Below are 25,692 nucleotides of genomic sequence, written 5' to 3'. Positions count from 1 at the left end.
TATCACAAAGCCCACCCACTAGATGGTTGCCTAGCGCTGGCTCTGCGGCGGGGTGTCAACAGCCCACCCTTCTCCCACTACCTTCCTCTTTCCCTTTCCCTGGACTGAATTACACCTCTTTCTCAGCCCATCATTAAGAGGAAATGATGCAAACAAATTAAAGGGTGGTGCTCCAATGAATCAATGTTCTTTGTGTGTGAACGGGGGCTTCTTATGCCTCACTGGGGTCTTCGCCTCACGAAAAAAAAGCTGCTTGGTCACCTGCCTGTATGAAATCGGCTGGGAAGGAATTGTGGGAAGCAACAGACAAGTCTTGTCAACTCACTGCTGAATAGACAGAGAAAAGGAATCATTTGTCTGGCTAGCTGCTCCGTATGAAACTTTTCCCCTTTCTTTCAGTATTTGTTCCATCTCATTCTTTGTGGAACGCCCGAGTAATGAACCCACAGGACTCTGCCTTCTTATTGGATAATCACTAATCACTGAGTGCCTCTTCGATATCCAGTAATTGACTCAGCAGCAACAGATTACCTCACTATCTGTTTCCTTTAATTGATTCCTAACTAGAGCTATGGTGGGATAGGTAAATTAAACGAGTGCAATGTTTTTTAAGTGCTTAGTAAGTGTTTATACTCCATCAATAGTGATTCTGTTGGCTATATACAAATGGGATTCAATGGCCATGGCACAGTTGGACCTGAATTTGTTTTCTCATTAATTGGACAAATGTTCTCTAAAGAAACAACCATAAATGGCATTTCTGAACGCTTGCTTTCAGAACCGCAGCTAAGCGCATCTCTCCGTGATGGCGGCAATTGAGGAATCTGTGCATGTATGGCATTATGGAGAGGTCAAAAGAATCGGCTACGTTAAACAGGCTTGGCGACATCTGCCGCGGTTGGTTTCAAAATGCTGACAAGAAGGGGCAGGGGAGGTATCTCCAATGAAAATCCCTCATTAGCTTTTCTTTGTACAGGTGGCCGTAATGTGTCAAGAGCCCCGGCCAGCTTTGAGACAATGACCTCCTCTTACTGGGGCTAATGCGCCACAGAAGAAGAACCCACCCTCCTTTTACTGCTACTACTTTACACAGTTAGACAGAGTCACAATGAAGCATCTGGTGGCCTTTTCCTGCGTGGAAAAGCTTTTCCATGCCTATTGTGTTTGGCGCTATGAATGTCTGAAGGAGAAGCTTTCCACATTTGGGAGTTTCACTTATCTTATTGGACGGGGTTAACCCAACAGCGTTTGGAGTATGTTCCCCAATAGTGGTTTGTAGCGTTGAGTATAAGTTTGGTTGGCTCGTGCGTTTTTACGCGAGTGTGTGTGTGTGCGTGAACACCCCCTCCTCGGTTGCAGGAGGTCGTCGGGGTCAAAGTGATGAATTTTTATGGGCCTGTTCCCTGTGTTTCAGCCCTGTCTCTTTCTCTGCGCGCTGCACTGCCTCTCAAAGACATCCATGCTGGGCAATTTGTCCTGCGGGGCCCTGCAGAATGGGCCAGCAGAGAAGTTAAATACCAGGGGGGAACACACACACACACACACACACACACACCAAACATAGACATACATTGGTTTTCTCTCTCTCTCTCTCTCACACACACACACACACACACACACACACTCACAAACCCCGAGCTCGGACCTGTTGTCTTGAATGATTTGTGGCCTGTCTATTATCTATTCCAAGAGGACAAATGCTTTTGGCTGGTTTCTGGAGGTAAAACCCAAATGGCAGCCCGCAATTGTTTTTAGAGAAGTTTCCCAGATGTTCTAATGCACAAGATAAATAGGGCACATTATCGCCATCTCGCATGGCCTTTTACAGAGTGTTTTTTGACGAGGGCGTGGCAGCTTAGAAGACCTCCTAGGGCGCATGCATCGCTAACAAAACTCACAATGACACAGTCCGGCGGATTGACAGGAAGAGTCGAGAGTTTCTGCTTCACTTGCCGTTAAGGATGTAGGCTCAACAGTTGATGGCTGCCGGGTCACGCACAGGCTATCTTTGCTCTTGATAATGTGTCCACTCTCACCTCACCTTCATTTTGAATCCCAATCCTGTTCTGTTTGTCAGTGATTAATCTTTGTTTGGAAGCATTAAATTGGCCAGCCAGGGGAGGCAAGAGTGGATGACTCTGGCTTGTGTCCAGTCACATTGGGTGGGGAGAGTCACCACTGATTTACTGGCTTTTGGGTGTAATAGCTGGCTGTAAAGTTGAGGGCCAAATTTGTTGAGACGCTCCACTTGGGCAGACGTAGCAAGCACGCATGCACAATTGCTATGATGAAGTGATCGGGTGCTAAGCTATTTTGGTTGAATATGCCAGCGTGGCTGCTGGCACACGTTTACTTAGCTGGCAACGGAAATAATGCCGGATTCTGACAATGCCACTGCGCTTGTTGACAAACAGGAACCTTGTCCGCTCATCTTGTCTCCCCTTCTGCAGTCGCAAAATTCCGTAAGATGATTTGTAAGTCAATTGAATAATACTCATTTCTTAATCATTTCGACTTGAAAAGGATAAATCAAGAAGATGAATCCATTATTAGATTTATTTCGTTCTACTTGTATTAAACATTTCAGAAATATTTATACCATCAATCCCTTCATGCTTGACCGCAGATTACTTTGAATTTCAAATTAGTAAATGAAAAGTATGACATTTGAATGAATCCAGCCCGGGGTAAAGCTTTTCCCCATTATAAAATGGGTTTTAACTCTTCGTGCATGTTGTTAAGAAACATTTGAATAACACTTTGAAAAACAAACTTAACTTTGATGACAAACAAGCAGTGCTACTACTGCTTTTATTTGGTAGCAGACAATGAAGACAATTCTGTCAAACACTTATCAATCACGATTTTTTTTTTTGGATTGGAAATCATGAATTATCATTTATGCAGAGAATGCAGAGGAAAAATTGTTGCTAAAGGGGGAACACAGTCTTCTAAGAAAGTCATAGTAGTCTGAGAACTAATGCGAGTTGCGCAACACATTGACCATCGACACTTCATACATACTAAGGCACTCGTGAGCGTAGGCCAGTTCGATTTTTTTTTTTTTAACCTATTGGAAAGAATTACAATGAGTTTTGAACGTGTGTGTGTGTGTGTGTGTGTGTGTGTGCGTGTGTGTGCGTGTGTGTGTGTGTGAGATTAACCACAGTATATTAATAGTATTCAATTAAATTAAGTTAAAATGATATGTCCCCAGGGGGTAGTTTAATGTAACAGCTGTTCACAAAAGAATCACCGAGCACGCTACAATATGCGTGGCCCTCCCTCAAAGGGGATGAATGAATAAGGAACACAAATTAGAATACTAATTAAACTTGCAACAGGCAGTGTGGCTCTTTTGTACAAAAAATAAATCAATTTCACGTGGCTGCACATTGGCCAAATATGATATGTTTTTAAACCCCCCTACGATTGACATGGTCAAATGTGGGTTGGGTTTCTCACTGTTTAAGTTTGGCATAGTGGTTCACCTCCATCTGCTGGAAGGACCCGAGACAGAAGGCTTGGGTGTGTGTGGGTCTTTGGTCTTTGAAGTGGGGCAGATTGCTTTAACCTCTCCACTAAAAGGAGCAGCTGGAATAGAGAGCTCCTTTAAACAGCCGCTTCCTCCTCCGACAGTCATGAGATTATACTCCATTGATGCATAAAGCCAGCGCCTTTCTCGGCAAGCTCCCATCCCGTCCCTCCCGGCCCCCCCGCCGGCTTCTGGCCCTCTACAAACACTCATTGTTGACCTGTGACACATAATGCAGCAATGTAATGCCAAGTCACTTTGCAGGATCTGATCAAATGGCCAAATGACTGAAGATATCCTCCCTTCCTTTGCTAATATCACTTCTCAGGATCGATCAAAGTGTGTCTACGTTGCGTGTGCTTTTGAATGCGATGATCAGTTTAAGATGAATGAATGAATGAATGAAATAACAGTGCCAGAGCCTGGAAAAGGGAGCACCGGGCAAAGATTGTCTTACAGAAGGGGGAGCTGTGGCAGGTGCGGAAGTTCCTATTTGCTGCCACCATCCACTATATTGCTACTATCATTGCATAAAAACCCAATCATGCTTTTATCTTCATAGTTTTGCCCTCAAGCAACCAACAAACTGAATCATTGAAATAAGACTAAAGTATCATGCCTGTGTTACAGGTCTTGTTTTTTTTATTTTCATTTTACACATCAAAAAAGCCACATAGTTATTATATTAATTAGAATATGTCAATTCCATTCTTGCATAATTAGGAAATAATGATTGTGTTATTTTTAATATGTTCAAAAAGGAAAAAAGGGAATGCTGTATTTTCTAGTGCTCAGTGTTAAGTGACAAATTCTTCTGAATTGTGGGGGGGTGGAAAAAGATGATTTTCCATGAATGTAAGGAACAATGACTTTTGGACCGAGAAAGTATCTCTTTGCCCTCTCGCTAGTGCCTTCTTTGGCCTATTCATTGCACAAAGCTGCTTAAGCGCACTTAAGAGCATTAGCATTTCACTGCCAGGTGACCATATTGACCCTGCATTAGGATTGCCGAAATAAGTGGAAGATGGAGCTATTTGTTAGGGATTTACAAATGTGCAGTTGCGGTTTAGTCCGAGACGGACGCGGCGGCGGCGAAATCGAGTCGACGCTGATTCCTCTTCTCGTCATTTGGGCTAATTTAGTGTGCCGTTTCTTCCTGGCCAAAAGCAGCCTAATTTGGGCCATTTCAGTTCAAAGGCCTTTTTCTGTTGGCTATATTAGTTTGACCCGATTATCTAATCTGTGCTTTGAATTGCAATCAGCTCATCCAGTGTGCGTTGTGTGCTATGGGAACCACTGGCTCGGGGATTACCTCATTCAACTGTCTTCAAACACAGATGGTCCAATGTTGAGCTAATTGTTAAAAGAGTCCACAAAGGGGAATTTAACCATATACACAGTGCATGGTGTCACGACATTGGTCCCGAAAGGACAGTGAGGTGATCATATGGTTCTTTCAAATCATTCCAATGCTTTTGTGTTGCCGTCATTGTTTGGCAGCACGCAACAAAGGTTACACAGGGAATGACAGTGACGGTATTTAGTTGTCCATAATAAGAATAAGCATATTGTCTTATCTCTTCCTTTTTCACCTTCAGACTCTGTGTTCCACCGCCACCATGCAGACAGTAAGGACCACGGACACCAATGAAGTGGACAAGCTAATATTTAGGGAAAGTGATAATGACAGAAAGGTAAGACAGAATCCAGATGCGTCGACTTGTCACTATTCGGTTCAATTAAAATGGATTTAAGCTTTGACTTCAGCAAGGTAAACCTGTGGAAAGTTGCATGGAGAAATACTTGACTCAACAGAAATTTGCAAACGTGGTTCAAATAAATTGTACGTGATCCAACTTATTTGGCAAAACAAGCATGTTTTCATTGCCACGTTGAGTGTCATTTGATATTATAGACGCGTGTGGAATGAAGTGCGCAACGCTGCAGCCAGCGCACAGCACAGCGCACAGCACAGCGCAGCGCTCTTCATTAGAGCTCTAATTACTAAGTGCTGGTCCCATTAGTAATGGTATTAATCAGAGGTCCATCTCTCTCTTGCCACCCATTCAGGTCGTCCTTCAGCTTGAAAAGAAGCTTTTTAGTTATGTCAACCAAGACGTTTTCCGGGAAAACAATGGGACCTCGGTAAGTCACCCAAATGCCTCCTAACCTTTTGTATATTCAGCCACTCTCCATCATTTCTTCATTCCAAGTCACTTATTACAGCTTTAATTTCTTTTATTGACCATGTAGACTTTCTCTCCCCAAAGTATAATGGCTATGGCTGCCGTTGATCACGTTCCACATTGATTTTCAGTACAATTTAAGAGCATCTGTTTTTGTTGTAGTGTATGGCAAATGAGAAATTGGTTGTTGTTGTTTTTCTTATTGTTAAATTATATTTGAAGGGACAGAATATGTCATTGGGTTCCATTAGATTGTCCATGTCCAAGTGTTTATATTAAACATGTACTTTGGATCAAATAGGATTTTTTTTTAATATATGTATCTTGTAGCACGGAGAAACAATTCAATTTCTAAGTAGATGAATCCGAGCTGCCCTTCCCTCCTCCTCCTCCTCCTTGGCCAAGTCAGACAAGATAGACGACATAATAGGGGCTTCAGAGATAATCTGATGGTCTGGTTAAACACACCATGTTATGATCCTTATAAAACAAACTACCTTTCCAAATGGATAAATATCCCTCCTCCAGTTGGAAAGGGGAAGAAGAGAAAAAAAAAAGAAAAATCATTGCGCCCTTCATCAACTGTAAGACTTGTACCAGCTTGACAGAAATTTAATTCGAGGCAGCGCTTAAAAATAATTATTGTATTTTGAGAGGAGTAATCATTGGCTGGGACATGATTGAATGTGTCCATGCCTATTGACTTTTGCTATGATTAATAGGTTTGTTTAGTCGATATCCCCATCGAAATTGTATAATTAATTATCCCCGGCGCTGTCATGGCGGGACGATGGAGAGCCCTGATGAGTATTTGGGAAGATTAAATTTTCCGGGCTCTTGTGGCGTCAAGGGGCACGGCGGGGCTCTGCTCCAGTGGAGAGATGGAACTGTGTGCATGTGCGTGTGTGTTTTTTTCATGTTTGTGTTGTGTACAGTCCCCACGTCGTTTCGACACACACATCCGTGCTCATTGATTGTGTTTCAGAATCTCTTTATTGTAACTTTATCAGTGTAGCGTCGGCAGATGGGGGGGCGGTGGTAGTAAGTGATGAACCTTGCTGTCGTCTGACCTGGCCTCTTTTTTTTTTTTTTTTACGCCAGCAGCATATTACTCGAAAGTGCAGAGAGAGAGAAAGGTTCAAAGCAAAAAGAAAACTATAAAGATATAAAAAATAGATATAAATATGATTTCTAAATATAACTCCCAAATAGCAATCGAGAAGCTACGCTCAATGAAAGCTGACTGTCAGAGTGAAATCAATCATTTGCTGTCAGTACATGTGGAAAAGACCTCATGTACTTTAATCTGATCTTCAAGATTTGAAAAGTTACTCAAAGGCATTTCCTTCCGTGCGTTAAGCCAAATTGCGGACTTGGTGTCCTTTTCCTGACATGCGTCTAACTTCTTTAGCACCTAATTCACTTATGGTGGAAATGAAAGTTCAGCAGTGCAGCTTTGTTTGGTGTGCTCTCCTCCCTCCCTCCCTCCCTCCCGCTCGGTACCAATCGGCCACCTCTCTGTCACTCCCTTTATGGCTTTTCCACACCAAATAATGAAGGTCCCATAAAAAGAAGGAAAAATATTGCCCTTGCAATGAAAGCCAAGTATGAGGTGTAAAAATCAAATTAAATGACCTTTCACCTCAACATTTATTGATGGCTTAACGGCAGCAGGTGTTGTCACAGAGGATATTTGACAAGATTTAAATCAAAGCACAATTACAGGTGGCCGACAAGTATGCCGACAGAGGGACAGTTGGGGGCCCAACGCCTCATATTCCCCCCCCCCTTTTTTTTTTCCCCCGAGCCCTCAACTTCCGGCCTCAACCATCAGCCGCCTCTCTGATTTAGGATCAGATTTTTCATCCAAGCAAAGTCAGAAATTCCAGCTCTTGACAGGGTAGTTTTTACCCAGACACTTCTTCATCTCCCCCCTGTGTGATATTGTACTGCATCATCTGGCATCACCTCCTCCACAACTCCCAAGGTCATTTCTGCTTGACAAACTACTGTTGGCTTTATAATGTCAAGAGGCCTTGAACCAATATAAGCTGATTTTTAAAGCAGTCACCCGCCGCCGCCGCCGCAGCGGCAGAGCATTATGCTTAATTGACCTGGGATTAAATGTAGTGTGAAATTCTGGCGTGCGGTCTTATCCGTTCACCTGAATGAATTACTCAACATTCACTTAGAAGAGATGGCGAGCACACACGGCCATATGCCACTCATCTGCTGTATCAACTCTTCCACCCACTTAAAGTATTTGTATTATACCCCATTTACCTCAATCAGTGTCCAAGCCTCAATCTCATATTAATATTAATGATACGTCTAATGTGACCACCGAGCAGAATGTAGATGTAAAATGGTACGTATTAAGATTAGAAAGTCCATTAGATTCAATTAGATTAAAGCCTTAATTGATCCCCAGAAATATCATTTTTGTTGTCATTCACAAGCTTGCAGTTGGTATGAAGATCAAATTGACAGAGACAGTTACAAAGACATTCTTGATTTTACTCGTTTTTTTATTTGAACAGCAACGGTTGTTTTGATTAAAGCACATCAAACTGAAGTCGACTTCAGTTTGATTCCTTTGCCTTAATGTGCAATAATGTGCCTTGAGGCAAAAAAAGACCTTTTCATTACGCTGCTGTGAATGTGTGCCTTATTATTTGATTATTTTTTTTTTGATTAGCTCATGTAATGATAATAGTGTGCGCGGCAACAACATTTTGATTGTTTTGACACACACACACGCACGCACGCACGTGCGGTGGATGGATGGTGGCACAGGGTGGACAGTGGAGCGTGGGCTTGCATCCCATCCCATCCCATCGTCTCCTCTGCCATCCCTCATCCACAGTGTGTGAGTCTCTCCTATGACCCCGGCAGCGTGAGTTTGATGAATGCGTCGCATGTGCCCTCTTGAACCGCAGAGACTCCGACCGGGAGGGCCCCGCTGGCTGCAAGTAATGGCCACTGTTCTACATGGCTGACACATAATCACAAATACTAACACACAGCGCCACCGACTCGCGCTTACGTGTCAACTCCGCGACCATTCGAGTCGACGGCAGAAATCTGTCAGGCCGGGCAATTGTTACTCTCATATTACAAGCCTTGTTCCCACTTTCCTCTCAAATCGAACCCATGTCATCTCTGTTGATATTTCATCTTGTACGCGTCAACGTAGCGCCGTGTGTAATACACTAATGTAATGTCATTAATGTCCACTCGCCTGTCCGCTTTGCGTCAAATGCGTCCCATCGCGGGATCGACAGACTGTAATTGTTCCCCGCTGTGGAAAATGTAGCACGGCCCGTTGTACAATCAAACCAAGCGTCCCAGATCCAAGAGGATGTTTTGAAAGGAAAAAGGCCCGGCCCGAGCCGGGCCCTCCAAGGGTTGCTAAGAGAACATCGCTGTCAGTCCCTCAGGGAAGCAGTCATGCAGGTGCCATAGCTACCTGTTCATCTCCCAGATAATTAATGTATACAAGAAGCCACTAATTGCACTTTTCACTAATGATTTATGGCTTTTGTGAAAGGGGGTAAATTGGGGGACGTGTGTGTGTACACTCTAGCCAGTGAGTACAGCTGGGTGAGGAGACATGATTAATGAAGAGTGTGGAGATGGACTGGCACTGTGGCCAGAGAACCCCCTTGTCAGACAGGGCAACACACACACACACACACACACACAAACGCAGACTGACAGCTATTGCCAGTGTTGAGAAAGTGTTATTCAATTTTTATTGCTGTTGTTTTTAACGGTTATTGCAATTTTGTGTTGTTATTATTGTTGTTGTGAATGTTCATTAGTGTTATTATTATTTACAACTATATTGACTACTACTAGGCAAGGCATGTTTATTTGTATTGCACCACTCATGCATCAACAATTCAAAGTGTCTTACAGAATTAAAAACCGTTAGATGCTGTTGTTGACATGAATCCGTTTACAACTGATTTAAAGTATGCATTTGAAAGAAACAGACTTTGAGAATACATTTGAATCTTTTAAAACAAAGTGGAAAAACGTTTTTTGCATCAATTGGTGTGGGTCAGGGTGATAATAGTTTGGGATTTTTGATTTTGTTTTGACTTTGGTAGTGTAATGTCAGTTAGTTTGAGTTAGTATTTGGAGTAGGTCTGTTATTTTTATTTATTTATTTTCAAAAACACCATTTTAATTGAGTTTTTAGTAGTTAAAGTTTTTGTCTGCTTGGTGTTGTGTTACAAAGAAAGGTAAACTACCATTGTCAAAAGGCTGTTTGACTTTCCTTCTTCTGTCCAGCAGTACCAAAATAAATATAAATGACGAACCCTGAACGCGACAAAAACAGAGTATTTTTCCCTATAATTGCAGCTATAGTTCCAGTTATTTTTTTTAATAGTTTTTATTTTATAATATCAAATGTTTTTGTGAGTTTGAGAAGTATTTTCCACACCCTAAGCTGAAGTAAAGGCTGCTCTTGGTTGAATGAATTGGACAGAAGTTGCCTCACGACGAAAAAAGCCTCCTCAGGTTGAAAGCTCAGCTTTGGCTTTTCCGTGGAGAGTTTGTTCCACAGTAAATACGGTCCAGACGTATGATTGAGAGTGCGCCGCTATCTGTCAGCTGGGCAATTGTGCCCCGCCTCACGCCATAGGCCCCATGTCTCAGCGACCCTGCGCGGGATAAGCCATCGCGATAATGGATGGATAGTAATCAATCAAAGTAGTCACCATTGGATTTTGCTGTTATTGAGTAGTTTGTGTCAGTGCAGCTCTTCTATCAGAAAAGCTGTCAAAGATAAAATGTAAGTTGTCATTGCCTGTCTGTTTGTGAACACCTAGCAGCTTTCCAAAGCCCAATTTTTAATGTGGACACATAGAGTAGATTAGGGTTGTGTTGTTCATTTGAAGGTTTGGACTAGCTGCAAAATATCATTTGTTGCTGCTTGTGTCTCCCTGCACACTTTCAATTGTTTTTTTGTTTGTTTTTTACCTCCACAGCTTTTAGAGTACGACAAAGAACTGTCAGTGTTCAAGGATCGACTGCATGAATTGGAAATATCCTTCCCACCCAGGTACGCGCAAACACACACGTAATGGATATTCATTCAACACTGTACTATACTTTTTCTTTTCTTTTTTTCTTGTACAAACTTATTATCAGCTTACTTATATTTACAGTAAACAATTTGAGCTGCAACCTTTTTTATTCAATTAAAATTCACACCAAACATTAAACAGAATTCAAAAAATTGTTTTTTTTGTCATGATAAATCTACTGCATTATAGAAGCCAAAACATTTTGCTTTACAATTGGCAGCGTAATCATTTTTATTAAGATCAGGCAACAAAATGCGATGAAAAATGCAATTTCCCACTGCATGCATCTTTTCATGTCAAACATGTATTTTACAAATAAGGTGTGCAACGTACGCAGTAAAATCATATTGAGCAAAACTGAATACAAATTGAGTCTGTGCTATACTTTGAAACTTTGTATACAACGACTTAGTGCAGCTGCAGTAGTAGTACGGATTTTTTTATGTCCTGTCGTAAAATGCTGGCTATAATGACAAAAAGTAAAGCCTGAGAATGTTATTTTTGTATATTTTCTGCCCAAAATAACAATTCATCAATCATAGTTAAAATGTTGACCACTGTGCCATCTAACTTGTTATCTATCTAACATAAAAACATTTTTCCAAAACGGTTTCATGGCAGTTAATAGATTAATCATCAATTGGCCTAAACATCTTTCAATGTGGGCGCGCACGTCTGAATTTGTGTCAGTTCCTTTTTTACGGGATTAATATTGCTGCGTCTCAGTGGGACTGGGAGCATGCGGCCTCCTCTCTTCTTTCCTCAAACAAATGCATTTGCAATTAGCCCTTTCAGAAGGAGAGGGAGGGAAGGAGGGAGGGAGGGCAAATACGCTGTCGGCGTGGAAATATGTTTCGGGAGCTGCGCGTTAATGGCGCTTGACCTTTGCCGTTGCTTGTGACTCAATCAGCGCAGATAATGAAACGCTGTAATCAAACAATAATTACTTGATAAACTGCTCTGGTGGCAGGCACATGGCTACGGGGATTTTATTCTCTCTCTCTGTGTGTGTGAAAGAGAGAGAGAGAAGGAGAGAGATTTTGAAGTCGTTATCAAAAGCCATGTGTTGTATGAAGTACTCAATGTTGAATTTCAAATTGACTTACCGTCTGTGTGTGTGAGAGCCCGAGACGCAGTAGGTGTGGGTGTGTGTCAAGGTTCTGCCGGTCCCTGTTTTTTAAATGACTGTGTGTCTTAATCAGGGGCCCCATTTACATCACTTTGCATAAGTGACATGCCGATTTATTGTCCTTTTATACAGGATGACATTTGCACCTATCCATATAATACTTAATCATCTTTCCACGGGGAGGCATGACTGTGCCGGCGCCGCCGTGTTGGAATACAAATGATTTCCTCATGCTTGAGGTGATGATGAATCAAATAGATGAAACCCAGGAGCAGCACATGAAATTTCATTTGATCTACTCTGTGTGTGTAACAAACCACATCATTGTCAAGGCCCGTAATGGGTCGCAGTGGCCTAGTTAAACTTAAACAGTCCCCCCCCCCCTCCCATTTCTCTTCCACACACACACACACACACACACACACACTGATCATGGCACATTGCGGAACCCCTCCTCCTGTCAGCTCTGCCTTGTGCTTCTTGAGCAATCAAGCCTCAATGATTGTTCTCCATCACATAGTCTGCTCCAGACCAGCCCCTCACCATCTGTGGAGTAATTACTCTTTTTAGTGGCGGCCATCAGAAGACAACCTCACACACACACAAACACACACGGCTCACTTTTGTTCAAATCTATAAATCAATTCTATTCACAAACATTTCATCTGCAAGTGAATTTTCTCTGTTGTGTTGTGCTGGCGTAGAAATCACAAAGTGAGATGGCAAGATGACACAGATGCACTTACTATTATTGCTATGGTTAAAAATGATCTCTGGCCTTTTCGCTAAATGAAGCTTCTATTTTTAAATGGACATTCAAATTGACTTTTGAGATTTTGCGCCAAAGGCATTGTGAGGAATTTATAAGAGCGGAGCTTTAGTCCCATGCCAAGCAAAAAAAACGGATCAGACAAACGATGGTCCGTTGACACGGCGGGTTTGAGATGTGTTGAATGTCAGACACAAACTCAATTCTGTTTGTTTGTCTTGCCGGAGGGATTAGAGAGGATGTTGTCAGAAAAACACAGCAACCAAAAGGATGCAACATGCGTCATTAGTTTCATTGATCTAACCGGTGTGAATATGACAAGTGAATCATCTTTCCATGCTTTTTATCCAGATTGGAACTTTTATCCCACCATGAATATTTGTATGTAGCAATTTTTCCTGTGCATCCCCGCCCCCCCCCCGCATTTGCAAAACTTTTGTTTTTTTTGTTTTTTTACTCTCAAAAATTGTCTGTCAAAGTTGTTGCTGACAAGTATAAGTACTCAAGCACAGAGGTGAGGAATTTACCCTCAACTTGTCATAGCTGGCCCCGGAGCCAATGGGCTGCCATGCGCTGCTGATCAGCCACCGGGCCGCCCGCCCACCCGCACACACCGACACTCGAGTTGTGAGGAGAAGTACACTGGCCGTATTCTGCAGTATGGCAACCATACAAGTATCACTTTGTAAATACAGCGCCCTCCATCATCATAGGCCACTATCCAGTCGATGTATATTCCAATAACATCCTTGATCAGTCCGACATTGGGTAAATTGGATCTATATATCCCGTAAAACATACCACAGCATCACTTATATTGAAACTTATTCATGCATTTTGATTGATTTAGTGGAAAGCTTTTAGTATTCCTCTGATTCAATTTATTTGCTCCTTTTTTTGCACAAAATCAATGGAAAAATTAAATCGGGAGCTCGCCGTCAGTTGGGAATGCAGTGGACAGTGAGAGCGCAACAGAAGAATGTATTCACCCCCTAACATGGTTAGTGGAAATGGGCTTTGAGAAAGATTTTGAGTGACATCCACCAACAGTACAAGTCTACCCGTGTGGCTGGCAAACCATGAGTGATTTCAGGGCATGAAAATAAAAGTGAAGCAAAGTCAATTGAAAGGAAACATGGAGAAAGACACATGACAGCAATGGGACTTTTTCCCTCTAAGAAAGAGAAAAGCCACTGAAGATGATTTTCCAATACATAGAAATAATTCCCTTTCATGCTCAAACTGTTCTGACCTAAATCAGTACTGTCAATGTTTTAATGAAGCTGCATCACTCTTAAGGCGCTTTAGATGTGATGTGGAATCTAAAAAATTAACTGACTTTGAATACATCGTATTTATTACCTCTGATGACACGCATCAAATGATGGGAATCCAAGAGAGCCAGTAGAATAGTCAAAGTTGTGTGTGTTTTTTTGCAAGTCTAGACATGGATAGAGAGAAGCGCAGACCTCTTGCTCTGGGGTCAAAAGGTGACTTGCTAGATGCTCACTGAAAGCTCCCCTAGAAACAACCTGGCCATGTTAGCTTCTTTTTTTTTTTCCTCTAACGCTAGAGACGAGGCACAAGGGTGGAAGTAAGACACTATTTCAGGCAGAATCACCTTGGCCATTTCCAAGAAAGATAGGAATAATTGCACATGTGGCCTTCCGCCAATTTCTCAACTGCTAATAAGTGCGCTAATAAAGAGTCAATTTCCAGAGCAAGGAAGATTTCTTTAAAGTGGCAAGCCTGTTTTCAGCTGAAATACATGAAATCTGGTCTCATAGTTTTCTAAAACGGTAGATGCCATGTATGAAATCATACAGCCGGAATTCAATTTCATCCATAAAGACAATGCATTAGTGCACAATAATAGTGTTTCTTCACAATATGCCAACCTGGCATACCTATAAGCCTTTTCGGCCATTTTTGCAGGTCCAACATTGAGCCCATATGTGAAACCTTTCCAAAAACAACAAAAAAAGGTCTGCTGTCATAGCATAGCATAGTATGAGAATATTTGAGACCCAAGCAGTTTCTTGTGAAGCTAGCCCCTCGGCTTCTGACGGCTGCATGGGTGATGTCATCCACCCCGTATTTATTTGTGCATTTGCTTGTGGCCGTGTTTGTCCGATTGCGCCACGGCTTCTGCTACTTCCAGCGTAAAAGAGTCTTTTTGTTCTCTGCCAACAAGTCATTGTGTCCTGATTTAGATGCACGCTCTCCATTTCTGGAGAACAAACTAAATGTTTCATTAAAGCGGTGCTGTGTGTGTAGCTCGTGAAGGAAAACAGCTGATCTCCTGAACACCAACATTGTTTCTAATCATCTGCGCATCCATCATTCGAACTACGAGAGAGCCTGTGAAATTGGTGAGGGCCCATTGTCTCCATAATAGCTGAATAATGTCCACTGTCATGTGTCATTGCCCGGGATGATGCCACTGAAGGGAGGGCTTTGTTGAAAACAATCTTTGTTGGAGACGATTGAATCGAGGCCATCTGTGACTTCTTCCCTGGCCGTGGAGAAACTAAACGCTACGCATGTCGTAGCTGAAGGCGAGCAAGCTGTGAGCAATGAGCTACCGATGGCATTTGACTGTGTTTGTACTGCGCTGTGCCAATGTTGTGCCTGCGAGGCTCCCAGCTCGACAAACCCAAGCAAACACCCTGCTTTATTGATAGCATTTGGCTGATCTTTTTGCGCGCCCGCGACTACGTGTATGTCGGCTTGTGTTTTTCCAGGCCTCCCCTGACAACGCAAACAAACTTTGCAACCGAGCTTTTTCTGACGTTTCAGCCGATAGAAGCCCTTCGAATATCGACAACGTCCCGCCGTGCCTTTGTGTGCCCTTCCGCTCTCAAGGATTCGTAAAGACTCGTACCCAGCTTGCCGGTTCGGTCATTACAAATATGGAAACTAAATTCTTCCCAGTCACATTATTTTATTCGGAGATCAAAGTCAATCCAGACTGGTGTACGATTCAAATGAAAACAACTGTTGATGTTTTCAAAAGTAGCAAATTCAATATGTGTGTCGCTTGTGACTATGACAAGCCCCCTTGGTCAATAGGTAGGGCCAAATCCAATAGGCCAAATCACCTCGCCTCGCCTGGTTTTACTGTGTGAAAACAAGCAGGCCGAAGTAAATGTGAGTAATGCGTCTGCAGTCAAATCAAACATTAAGCCCTAAACCAAGCGTGAATGAGTGAGCTCTTGATGGGCTCTACACACTCTGGATATGAGACCATACTCTCATGCATCATCGGAGATGATAGGTCAGCGCCACAAAAAATGGCCAAACAAACCAATCAGAAAATCGAAATGTCTACTTAAATAAGATGTGTTTTGCAAATGAGTTTATTATTCTCGGGCAGACCTGGCAGTTATTACAAATGACTACAAGATAATTGCTTTGCCTGGTGTCTGCCGGGCTAGACTTTAATTGAGCCGCCCTCGCCTAGAATTTACTGTAACTGGGATCAGAAGATCATATTCATCTTTTTGCGAAGTTCAACTTTGAGCAGTTCTACGTGTTTGCCGATGGAAATTTCATCGTTCGAACAATGCGATGGTAAATTGAAGAGTTGACCACAACTGACCTTAAAGATACTGACTAAAAAAAAATTGTAAGTCAAGTATTTAATCTTTTCTTTGCGCCAGAGAAAAATTCTTGGGTGAGTTTGTCAATGTTTTTTAACATATATTTCTGACTTTCAGAGAATCTCAGGTGAATTCAATTGAAACTGCTTTTCAGAAATGAGAAAAAAACTGGAAAACTCAAAGAAATTTATAAGTTCTGGAGGGTCTCTTTTTTTTAACAAGTAGTATAATAATTCATATTGTGTTGCAAAATGAGACAGCTCAGTATGATGTGGTGCAATTGTACACCACTGCAAAATACAATTTTGAACATATCATTCAAAATATCCGACTTTTTTTTCCTGCTCTTCTATTGGATATCCTTCAACGCGCAGTGTACCTACCTAATTTTCTTTTCTCTTCTCTTGTGTGCGTCTAAATTGCGTCACGGCTTCTCTGCAGGTGCACAACGTTATCAGCGTGGACAATTAATTACTGTAATTAGTCTTGCTATGGGCAATAAGGGTCTGATAGGACTGATGGCCTCCAGCCCACACGCCCTCTCAGACCAGACCGTTTACCCACTGTGATAAATTTGTAAAGTCACTAATCGGACACGTTCATCACTTTGGCCAGAGCGCCGCGTTCAGCTGTTTGCTGTTGCATTAAGGCTTGTTATCGCGCTCGGAACCAACAGAAAAAGGGGAACGGCCTTTAAGTCCACACGCACACAATTGTGAGACTTTCATAATCATCTTTTACAACTGCCAGTTGTCATACAAAAATGTTGTGGCTAATTGCTATCCGGTGGAAGTTTATGGTTTGAAGGAAGTGAGGAGGAAAACTTCTCTCATCTTCTCTCAATCTCTTTCTTGTTGGTCAATAAAGCCGTAATGGAGTCGGGCACTGATAGGAGGATTGTTCACTGTGAAGAGCGCGATCCCACCCTCCCTCCCTCCCTTCCTCCCTCCCACCGTCCCTCAGGAAGCAGGAGGCCACCCGGAATTCAAGCATCTCCACAAGTCCTTTGAAGATTTTGCTCTTTTCCACCTTCCCTTAGCCTCTTTCTGTCTGATCCGTCAGTCTTCATCCCCTCTCTCTTGGATGTGTTTCACTCATCCCATTCTTGATGCTGTCTTTTATCTGGATCACTCCTTTAGCCTTTTGATTAGCATCGAAAAGAAAAATCATGCATCTCCCCTGTGGTTTAAGTGCTATTGATGCTAATTGGAGGCAGGGAAACTCTTTAAGTTGTGCTCCGCAGGTCTGTTTGCTCACCTGGTGGGGGGGCGGCCGGCCCTGTGCGTGTGTGTGTGCGTGTGTGTGCACGTGTGTGTGCACGTGTGTGCACGTGTGTGTGTGTTGACCCTGTTTGTGCCCTGGTTTTAACCCCATAGAGGCCATTCTCAACCAGTGTATTGTGAGAGCTCTAAAGGTGTGCCGCGGGAAATGAACACATTTCACTTCATTTGTTAAGACCAAATATTTATTTATAAGTGTCTTTTTTTCATTGGTCGATAACTGTAGAAAATCTATTATCACTGTTTTAACATTTGTGCGATGACATTTTTCAAACTTTCTGCCTTGGCTCAATCATTTTTGATTTCATTGGAAAATGAATCGTCCACATGGTGGTCACAGCATGCAGCATTTATATGAAGTGCTTCTGAAATGAAAAACTGAAAATGACAATTGCCTGATTGTTGAAATTGCACACTAACACAGGCACATTTTCATCTTCAGTTTTGATGACATCGGGACATCTTTTTTGTCCATCACTGCGCAATGGTATTGTAAGTCGCTTTTGAATATTTTCAATCAATCAGCTCTTAAGAAAATGACTTTTTTTTCTTTTTTTTTAATATACGTAAGAAAACGTCGCTTGCAGAGAACAGTCACTTTGTGTTCCGTTACAGTTAGCAGACGCCCTATTGAAGGAGCAAATTGGATTGGCGTTACAGTACGTAAGCCTTCCCTTCCACCCTGATGAGCGCCGGCAAACAAATTGGATCGGCGCTGTGTAAATCTAAAGCCGTTTGATGAGCCGAACGGGCAAATTGAATTCTCCACAATGTAAATCTTTATCAGCTCGCCCGGCACCTCCTTCTGCTTAAATCAAGTGATCATTCCATGCTGTTTGGAGACACGTGCAATCTCTATTGGCCATTTGCCGCCACCGCTGCACCTAATCTGTTTTTGATGACTGTGTAGGGATGTAGTCATACATATCGGCAAGTGAGTCTTCCCCGGCCGGCCAGCCAGCCAGCCAGCCAGCCAGCTCCGCCTAGATTGCTCTCATTCTCGCCACTATTCTGCCCCTCCCTCCCTCTGTCTTTCTCTCATTTCTCTCCGCCAAACACACACTCACAACCTGCGCAGTTGGCAGAGAAATATTACTTTGATTAAGCCGTTCGTATGTGTTGATTCAAGAGATTACTCGGATGACTAGTCATGCTAATGGACCTCCTGTTGTTTTCTTGAAATGACTTGGATCACATTGTGCTATAAAGCAGAAGATGTCATTGTTTTCAACACTTTCATATCTCACATTTCGATCTCCACATTACAGGTGGCAGTTAAGATGTATTTGCATTCATGTTGATATGGATTCTTCATATCTCTGGTTCTTCATTATTATTATTTTGTTTAAATAAATGAAAGTTTTTATTCCGTTTTTATTGCAAAATTCAATTGAAACAAAACCTGAGTGATGAATGTGACTGATTGTGTGCCCCAGCTACCCATACAGTGAAGACAGCAGTCAGGGGAAGCAGTACATGAACACCAGATGCCCTGCCTGGTGTGACCGAATCCTCATGTCTTCATCTGCCAGAGACCTCGTCTTAAAGGTCAGCTTCATCCTCCTGATTATCATCAAATGCCATTTAAGATGCCTTCACATGTTTTTGTCCATTTAATGGCCATCGCAACCTGTTAGAGTGAGTGAACGCGCAGTTTAACGCCCGCAAATTGGGATCTTTAGCAAATCAGGCCAATAGAGTTCCTGGGGGCCTCATCTTGTTCATAAAACCACCGTTGGTGTCTTCAGGCAGGCAGTGTGTGCTTCACTCCTTTGTTTACTGTATGCTTTGCAAAGCAGCCCTGCGCGTGCGTTCCTTATATGATCATGTCAATGAAAAAGAGCCCAAGATAAAAAGCTTGCGTGACCTACGAGAACGAGCAACCAAGCATTTTTTCATCCTGGCGCTTGGATTCTGAGCACATATTTGGGTGGGGAGAGCCAAACATTGCCGTTGTTCAGCTGTGAAACGAGATGTACCCTCAACGGGGGTCCGCTCAGGAAGTTTGACTTTCTTTTGTTCACCACAAATGAGGAATTCCTTCCTGACCTTTCTTCTTTGCTGACCGACCGGAGCGACAATAAGCGCAGAACGCTAAGTTGAAGAAAAGCGTTGCCGCTGAAAGACATTGGCGCACCTGGGCTCTTTGCCGGGTTTCCGTGGAGCGAAAGCTAATGGCTTGTAATGCGGACGACAGTTAGTGTGTCCGCAGATTGGCTGATGATTCACTGAGCACACGTTGCCCGGCTCTGAGCATTACAGATTGTTGAGACATGGGCCTGTAAACAGGCCAGCGCGTGGCGTCATCTATCATGGCACGGTCGGTTAACTCGCCATCATGTTATTTTCTGCTTGCCGAGCCCTAACACGCCAAAGGTTGCCTGCTGGCTGCGCGGCGCGGCGGCACCGGCTCCAGGAGCGGCGGTAATGAATGTTTAGCCGAGCGAGCGAGCGAGCGCACGCTCCTCCTCCTCCGCCGGAGGGGCCCCGGATAATTTGTTTATCTGTCTAAAGATTACGCAGCCTGAAAATCCACAATTTTCTGCCGCCTTTGTAAATGATCAAGTGCGCCTTTGATGAATGTATGCGCGGGCTTTGGGAGGCAGCGGCTCGCGGACATATAGAGAGGTGCCGGTGCAGAGAAAAAGGTAGCGTGAGGTGGCGCCGCTGCGCGTGCTGCTGACCCCGCTCCACCGTAGGATTGGCCTGAAGTTAATTTGGATTTGGCTTTATGGTTCATTCTCGAGCTCCCTGTCTCTTTTCTTCTGAACCGCTTGTGCACTTTACCATGTCACAATGAGTGTGTGCATACGCACGAGTGTGTGTGTGGTGGGGGCGGGATGATGGCTATTTAAAAACTCTTTAGTTCAACCAGACAAGTGTGATTTATTCTCCAGTCTGCAGATACACGTCTGCATGGGTAACAGCTTCTTTGTGTGCGCAAAGTGAAATTGAAACACGATTCCCTCAGATGGGCTGGAGATTACGGCGACAGTGCATGGCGTTTTTAGAAGCAAAACACACACTTTATAAATGACTTCTGTGTTTCATTTCTCTTCACTGGTCAGGGCACAAGTTGGTAAGAGGATCTCAAAAGGTGTTTTCGCCTCAGTGGCGACAACCGTGAGAGAGGTTGTTTTGCAACTTATTGCAAAAAGTAGATTGGGTTGCGCTCACTTTTACTTTTTTTTTTTTTTAATCAGCAACTTTGTATTACCATTTGACATCCTCCCTAGAGATTCAAGCAAATCTACAAATGGGAAGTTTTCTGTTATAGAATATTTGAAGCTAATGTGAAATGCAGGTGTAATCATTTTTTAAAAAACTTCTTTATTCATGATATTCCTTTTAATGTAATATTTAATTTTGATTTTATTACGAACTAGGCGTACCTTATGCATTTACCGACTATTCACGTAAGCACGTTGTTGTCGTCTTTGCTGTACTCATCGTTTTCTTGGTTTGTTTGCAGCCGGAAAATGAGGAGAAGTCTGTCGTCTATGATAACATCGGGGCCAATGTCTGCATGGGGGACCACAAGGTGTGTGGCTTTATGTGTATGACTTTAATGCTGCCAGGTTGAGGCAGAAATTCCACATTGTCAAACGGATAGGTTACTACAGGTATTTGTAATCCCTCCCATGTTTTATAGTCCGATGTTAATTTTAAATCTGTTGAATATGAAGTGGTTGTACTCACTGGCCACCTTAGGTACACCTGCAAAGTCTAATACGCCAATAAAAGAGCAGCATCAACATTATCATTAATACCTGTACACTTAAGTTATATTAGCCTACTGTATTTGCCAAAAAGAGCATTCTTTTCTCATACTCATGTATTGGATGCTGTGAGGGAAACGGAGTTGTCACACTAACACAAAAACACAGTACATTTACTTTAAGGATATGCTGTATGTACAAACAAATGTAATGGAAAGGACTCGCGTTGACAAAAAGAAAAAAAGAAACGCTAATTCTGTGATCTGAAGTGAACTACTGACACACTTGAATGAGATCACACGTATGATGGTCGAGCTGCCATGTTTGCATGAAGGCAGGCGCACATGATGCCGCAAGGCTTGGGATGGCATAGACAGCTTCACCGTGACTCCTTTCAAGGATCCTCAGTAGTCATTTTCAGATCTATGACCCAAATGTATTGCAGAGGATGAGGGGGGCTCCTGATGTTAAACAGTGTGGCTTCAGTGTGCAGACAGCGGAGCGGCTCTGGCTGTGAATGAGAGGCGCCTTAAGTCAGGTCTTTCATGCTTACTCACTGTGACATAGGCGCTGACGTGTGTGTGCGAGGTGACCCGAGCCGGCCGGCGGGCGAGCGAGCGCATACAGCTCTTAGCCGCACACTGGTGCTAAAATCACAGCTGGTTATGTTTAAAAAATGTCCCACATTGTTAGCGGGAAGGCTCCAAAACACACCGGCCTGGTATGTGAGTTTAACCTCTGTGACTTCCACTTGTCAAGCGAGGCAATAATAATCAAGTGTTCAGGAACTGCTTTCTTCTGAATGTGACTTTTCGCCATCTTCTCACTGCCATTTGTCTCTCCCTCCTTGCAGCCTGTCTTCCTGTCCTTCCGAATAACACCGGGGGCAGGTAAACGTAATGCAAATAAGCACAAGTGTTGTGTGGTGCAGTGATGTCGTGGTAAATATGCTTTCTTTTTATTTCTTACACTTACTCATCAGTTTTTGATTTGTGAATCCAACACGGTCACTTTAAGAGTCTCGGTTCAATCCGTACTATGGACAAAAGTGTTAGGACACGTGCTATAGGAATTGTGAGTCATGAAGACTTTGGGGGTCTGGATTTTCCATTGAATTTCCATTTGTACTGAGTCTCTAACTGTCAGAGTATTTTAGCAATCATCAAGCTAAAATATTTATCATAAGATGTGCAGTGTGAAAAGTTCCATTCATTTTCTGTGTCTAAATTATGTCAATGTAATTTCATATCTTTCTTGAACTCATGTCAGACATACATTATCAAAAAATGATCAACAATATTAGTGCACACACACCTAATAATACACCTCCCAAATATATAGTGTTCTTTGTTATTGCATTACATTGCACATTTTGGTTTCTCATGAGCAGAAACTTTTTTTTCTACCACCCGCAATTGCCTGGTGACCATTCCAGGGTGTCTCTTGCCCAATGGATGGCTCCAGCTCCAGCTCCCGCGCGGGTCTCTAATGAGGTCAAGCGCTATACAAGTGGATGGATGGACTTGCATGGTTCCTATTTTGCCACTTTAAGAGCATGTGTGAGGTCGGAGGACACTCATAGGGGACTAAGAGTCAACGTCTGTTGTATTTCATCCCGAGGTCTTTGAGAGTGTTGAGGTCAGGGTTCTCACATTCTTTCATTCCAAACTATGCATTGCCACTCTGGATCCAAATCGGGCCCTTCAATTTCAACGCATAGGCTTCATTATTCACAATGTCCATGGTAAAAACTTGATGATGACTTCATCCCAAAATGTGTTCGAAAACCTTTGTCCAAATAGTATGAGCTCCCACATCACGTTTGCTAATTGCTTAAAATGCTGCAGTCATTTTAAGACATTTACTCACAAACTTGAGCTTCGGTGTGCATTTAAAAATGTTGCCGTTACATTTCTACTTGTACTTAAAAACATATCCTGTCTTCCGCCCCACAGGAAATTGTTGCCAAAGGGGGGAGAATATATTCTGTGAAGCGCCTCTGTGAGAACACAAGGAGAGGAACACACACACACATTTGACCACACACACACATACACACACACACACACACACACACACACACACACGTGCAAACACATCCACGCACGCACGCACGCACGCACGCACATACACTTTGCACAAGCATACACTGAAGAAGAAGCTATCCAAACTTTTCCAGCAGTGCTGAGCAGCCGTCCCCACAGCTCATTCAGTTGAAAGCACGTCGTTTTTCCTCTCCATAAAACACTTGTTGAAAATGTGGACCAGCACCCGAGGGTGTGAGGGCCCCGGCCGGCTCCAGACAAGTCACACATCGCTGACCTCACCGTTGCCATGCAACCCACGCCCACCCCCCCCCCCCCCCCCTCACCCCAGTGCCCCTCACAAAAAGAAATAGAAGAGGATGGACGAATGGGACGGCGGGCCTAATTGTTGCCAAAACTCTAATGGAAAAATCAGTCGTGCTACACATAATTGCCATTTTTTTTTTCTGCCTTTATGTCTGTGTAAGAAGTTTTAAGAAAAAAAAAGTGCAATGCAAACGACTTCTATCTATTTCAATAGGTTAATTTGTACGTTGGACAGAATAACATTAGGCTCCTTGCTGGTTTTAGTGCTTTTCTCTTATTCCTTTGAAAGAACTTTTCAGTTCATTTCAGCCGTCTATATATAAATATAAGGTGTGTGTGTGTGTGTGTGTGTGTGTGTGTGTGTGTGTGTTTTTTTTTTTTCTCCTCGCTGCCATACATGACCACATCATTTGAGTCTTGTTTTATGTACTGTACTTTTTAAAGAGAGATAATTTATAATTCTTGCGTTTGGGAGATCCTTGCAGCCACGATGACCTTTGAGTAATGATGAGAAAGTGTCCAACCACGGTGATTTATTCCTCTCCAAGAATGTTTTTAAGCAGTGCCATAGACCATGCAAAGTGTATCAATTTTCATATATAGCACACTCACGTTATTGCATTATTATCATTCTTACTCTAATTTATTTCTACTTAATAATAATATGGTTCTGAATGTAATATTTTAGGTAGGAGTGGGTGTCCTTTTGTCAATTTTGTTACTGCTGTTATGGTGCCAAGTACACAGAAATGAAGTGTGGAAATAAGGATATGGTTCAAGACAATGGTTATTTTTAAAAAAGATTAACTCTAAATGCAAGAAGAGACCAAGTAAAAGACTTTGCTTTTATTTGCGTTCCATGTAGCCTGCAACAGTCTTCAGTGCAAAAAAAGAAAAAGGAAAAGCATTTATACATGACTGGGAATGCCTGTTTTGTTTTTATGGTTTGAATTTATTACACTACACGTGTTAAGTCATTAGATTGATCCTCTGTGATTTTTGTTTTCATTTAAAACACTGCAAGTGGAAAATAATTTCATGCCTACTGCAGAATGTGTTTTTGTGTGCGTGTGTGTACGTATGTGTGGATGAGTGTGTGTGCGTGCGTGCGTGCGTGCGTGCGTGCGTGTGATTTGGGTTGTTAGGCAAACAAGTAGGGAAATGATAAAACAAAGTCATGCTTGTTTTTGTTCCCGCTGCTCGTTGTGAGTTTACTGTGGGACTATGAGCCGCAGTTTCCTTCACTCCATTTTACAGTATCAAAGCAAATAGAGATTTTATTCCAGCCCCTGTGGAGCGCCTCATGGCCTACAGGTGATGCACTTGCCAAGCAATAAACCTTAGAGCTCACCCAATGCCTCCTTGTCCTTTTGTAACTAGTCAATAATGTCTTTCTGCACTTAAATTGATCATAAATTCAATCAGTTGTTTTTTTATTTTATTTTGTTAATATGTGTTGCTGAAGTCATTCCAACTCAGAACAAAGCTGCAGTAGCACAGGAGCCACATTAGCCGTAGGCCTTTATCTGTTCAAACGTTTCATCAGCCTCTTTTTTTTTTTTTTGACAAAAATAAACGAAAAACAAATGTACAGCCGTTATCCCATCGGTGTTATTTAGACTGTGTAGTATCTAAAATTGCACAACGTAAAAAATCTCATACTAGAGAATTGAGTTATAATTTAAGACATTTTGAATTTTCCATAAAATTGTGTCCAGTGTACAACTGCCATTAGCTGATTTTCTTTTGTTATAAAATAGAAGCTGGGTTATTTAAAAAAAAATATTGTAAAAATTGTCATGAATGAATTTATAATATAGTCCCCAAAATTATAATTCAATCATAAAGTTTATGGTTTCTACATTCAATTTCAAATAATTTTATTTTTCAACATTCTATGAACATCAACTTTCAGTAATTTCACATATTTAATTCATATTGAGCCCGTACATTAAGACAAAAAACAAAACAGATGCTTGTTAAATAATTTATTCATAATACAAAGTGTTTTTTTCTTTCTTC

General features: G+C 42.3%; 1 protein-coding gene across 4 annotated transcripts in view; it reads left to right on the top strand.

Annotated features, from left to right (window-relative positions):
• LOC119134523 (inositol polyphosphate-5-phosphatase A-like) overlaps positions 1 to 23,850 on the top strand; it is a 76,113-nt gene extending 52,263 nt beyond the window's left edge. The window contains exons 10-17 of one of the 4 annotated variants that reach the window (XR_005100362.1): positions 5,134 to 5,229; positions 5,606 to 5,680; positions 10,722 to 10,795; positions 19,037 to 19,148; positions 21,073 to 21,141; positions 22,173 to 22,260; positions 23,275 to 23,370; positions 23,401 to 23,850. Coding sequence is in view for 3 of the 4 variants with exons in the window: in XM_037271241.1 (XP_037127136.1) it covers positions 5,134 to 5,229; positions 5,606 to 5,680; positions 10,722 to 10,795; positions 19,037 to 19,148; positions 21,073 to 21,141; positions 22,173 to 22,209; positions 23,275 to 23,324 (513 nt within the window). In the remaining variant the exon portion in view is untranslated. Of the gene's footprint in view, positions 1 to 5,133; positions 5,230 to 5,605; positions 5,681 to 10,721; positions 10,796 to 19,036; positions 19,149 to 21,072; positions 21,142 to 22,172; positions 22,261 to 23,274 lie in introns of all 4 variants that reach the window. The other 3 variants (XM_037271241.1, XM_037271240.1, XM_037271242.1) reach the window with 3 other exon arrangements.
• The last annotated feature ends 1,842 nt before the right edge of the window (positions 23,851 to 25,692 follow it).

Source organism: Syngnathus acus, chromosome 15 (genome assembly GCF_901709675.1).
Source record: "Syngnathus acus chromosome 15, fSynAcu1.2, whole genome shotgun sequence".
NCBI lineage: Eukaryota > Metazoa > Chordata > Actinopteri > Syngnathiformes > Syngnathidae > Syngnathus > Syngnathus acus.
Note: the sequence above shows the minus strand (reverse complement) of the source record. Positions and strands in the feature narration are given on the sequence as shown.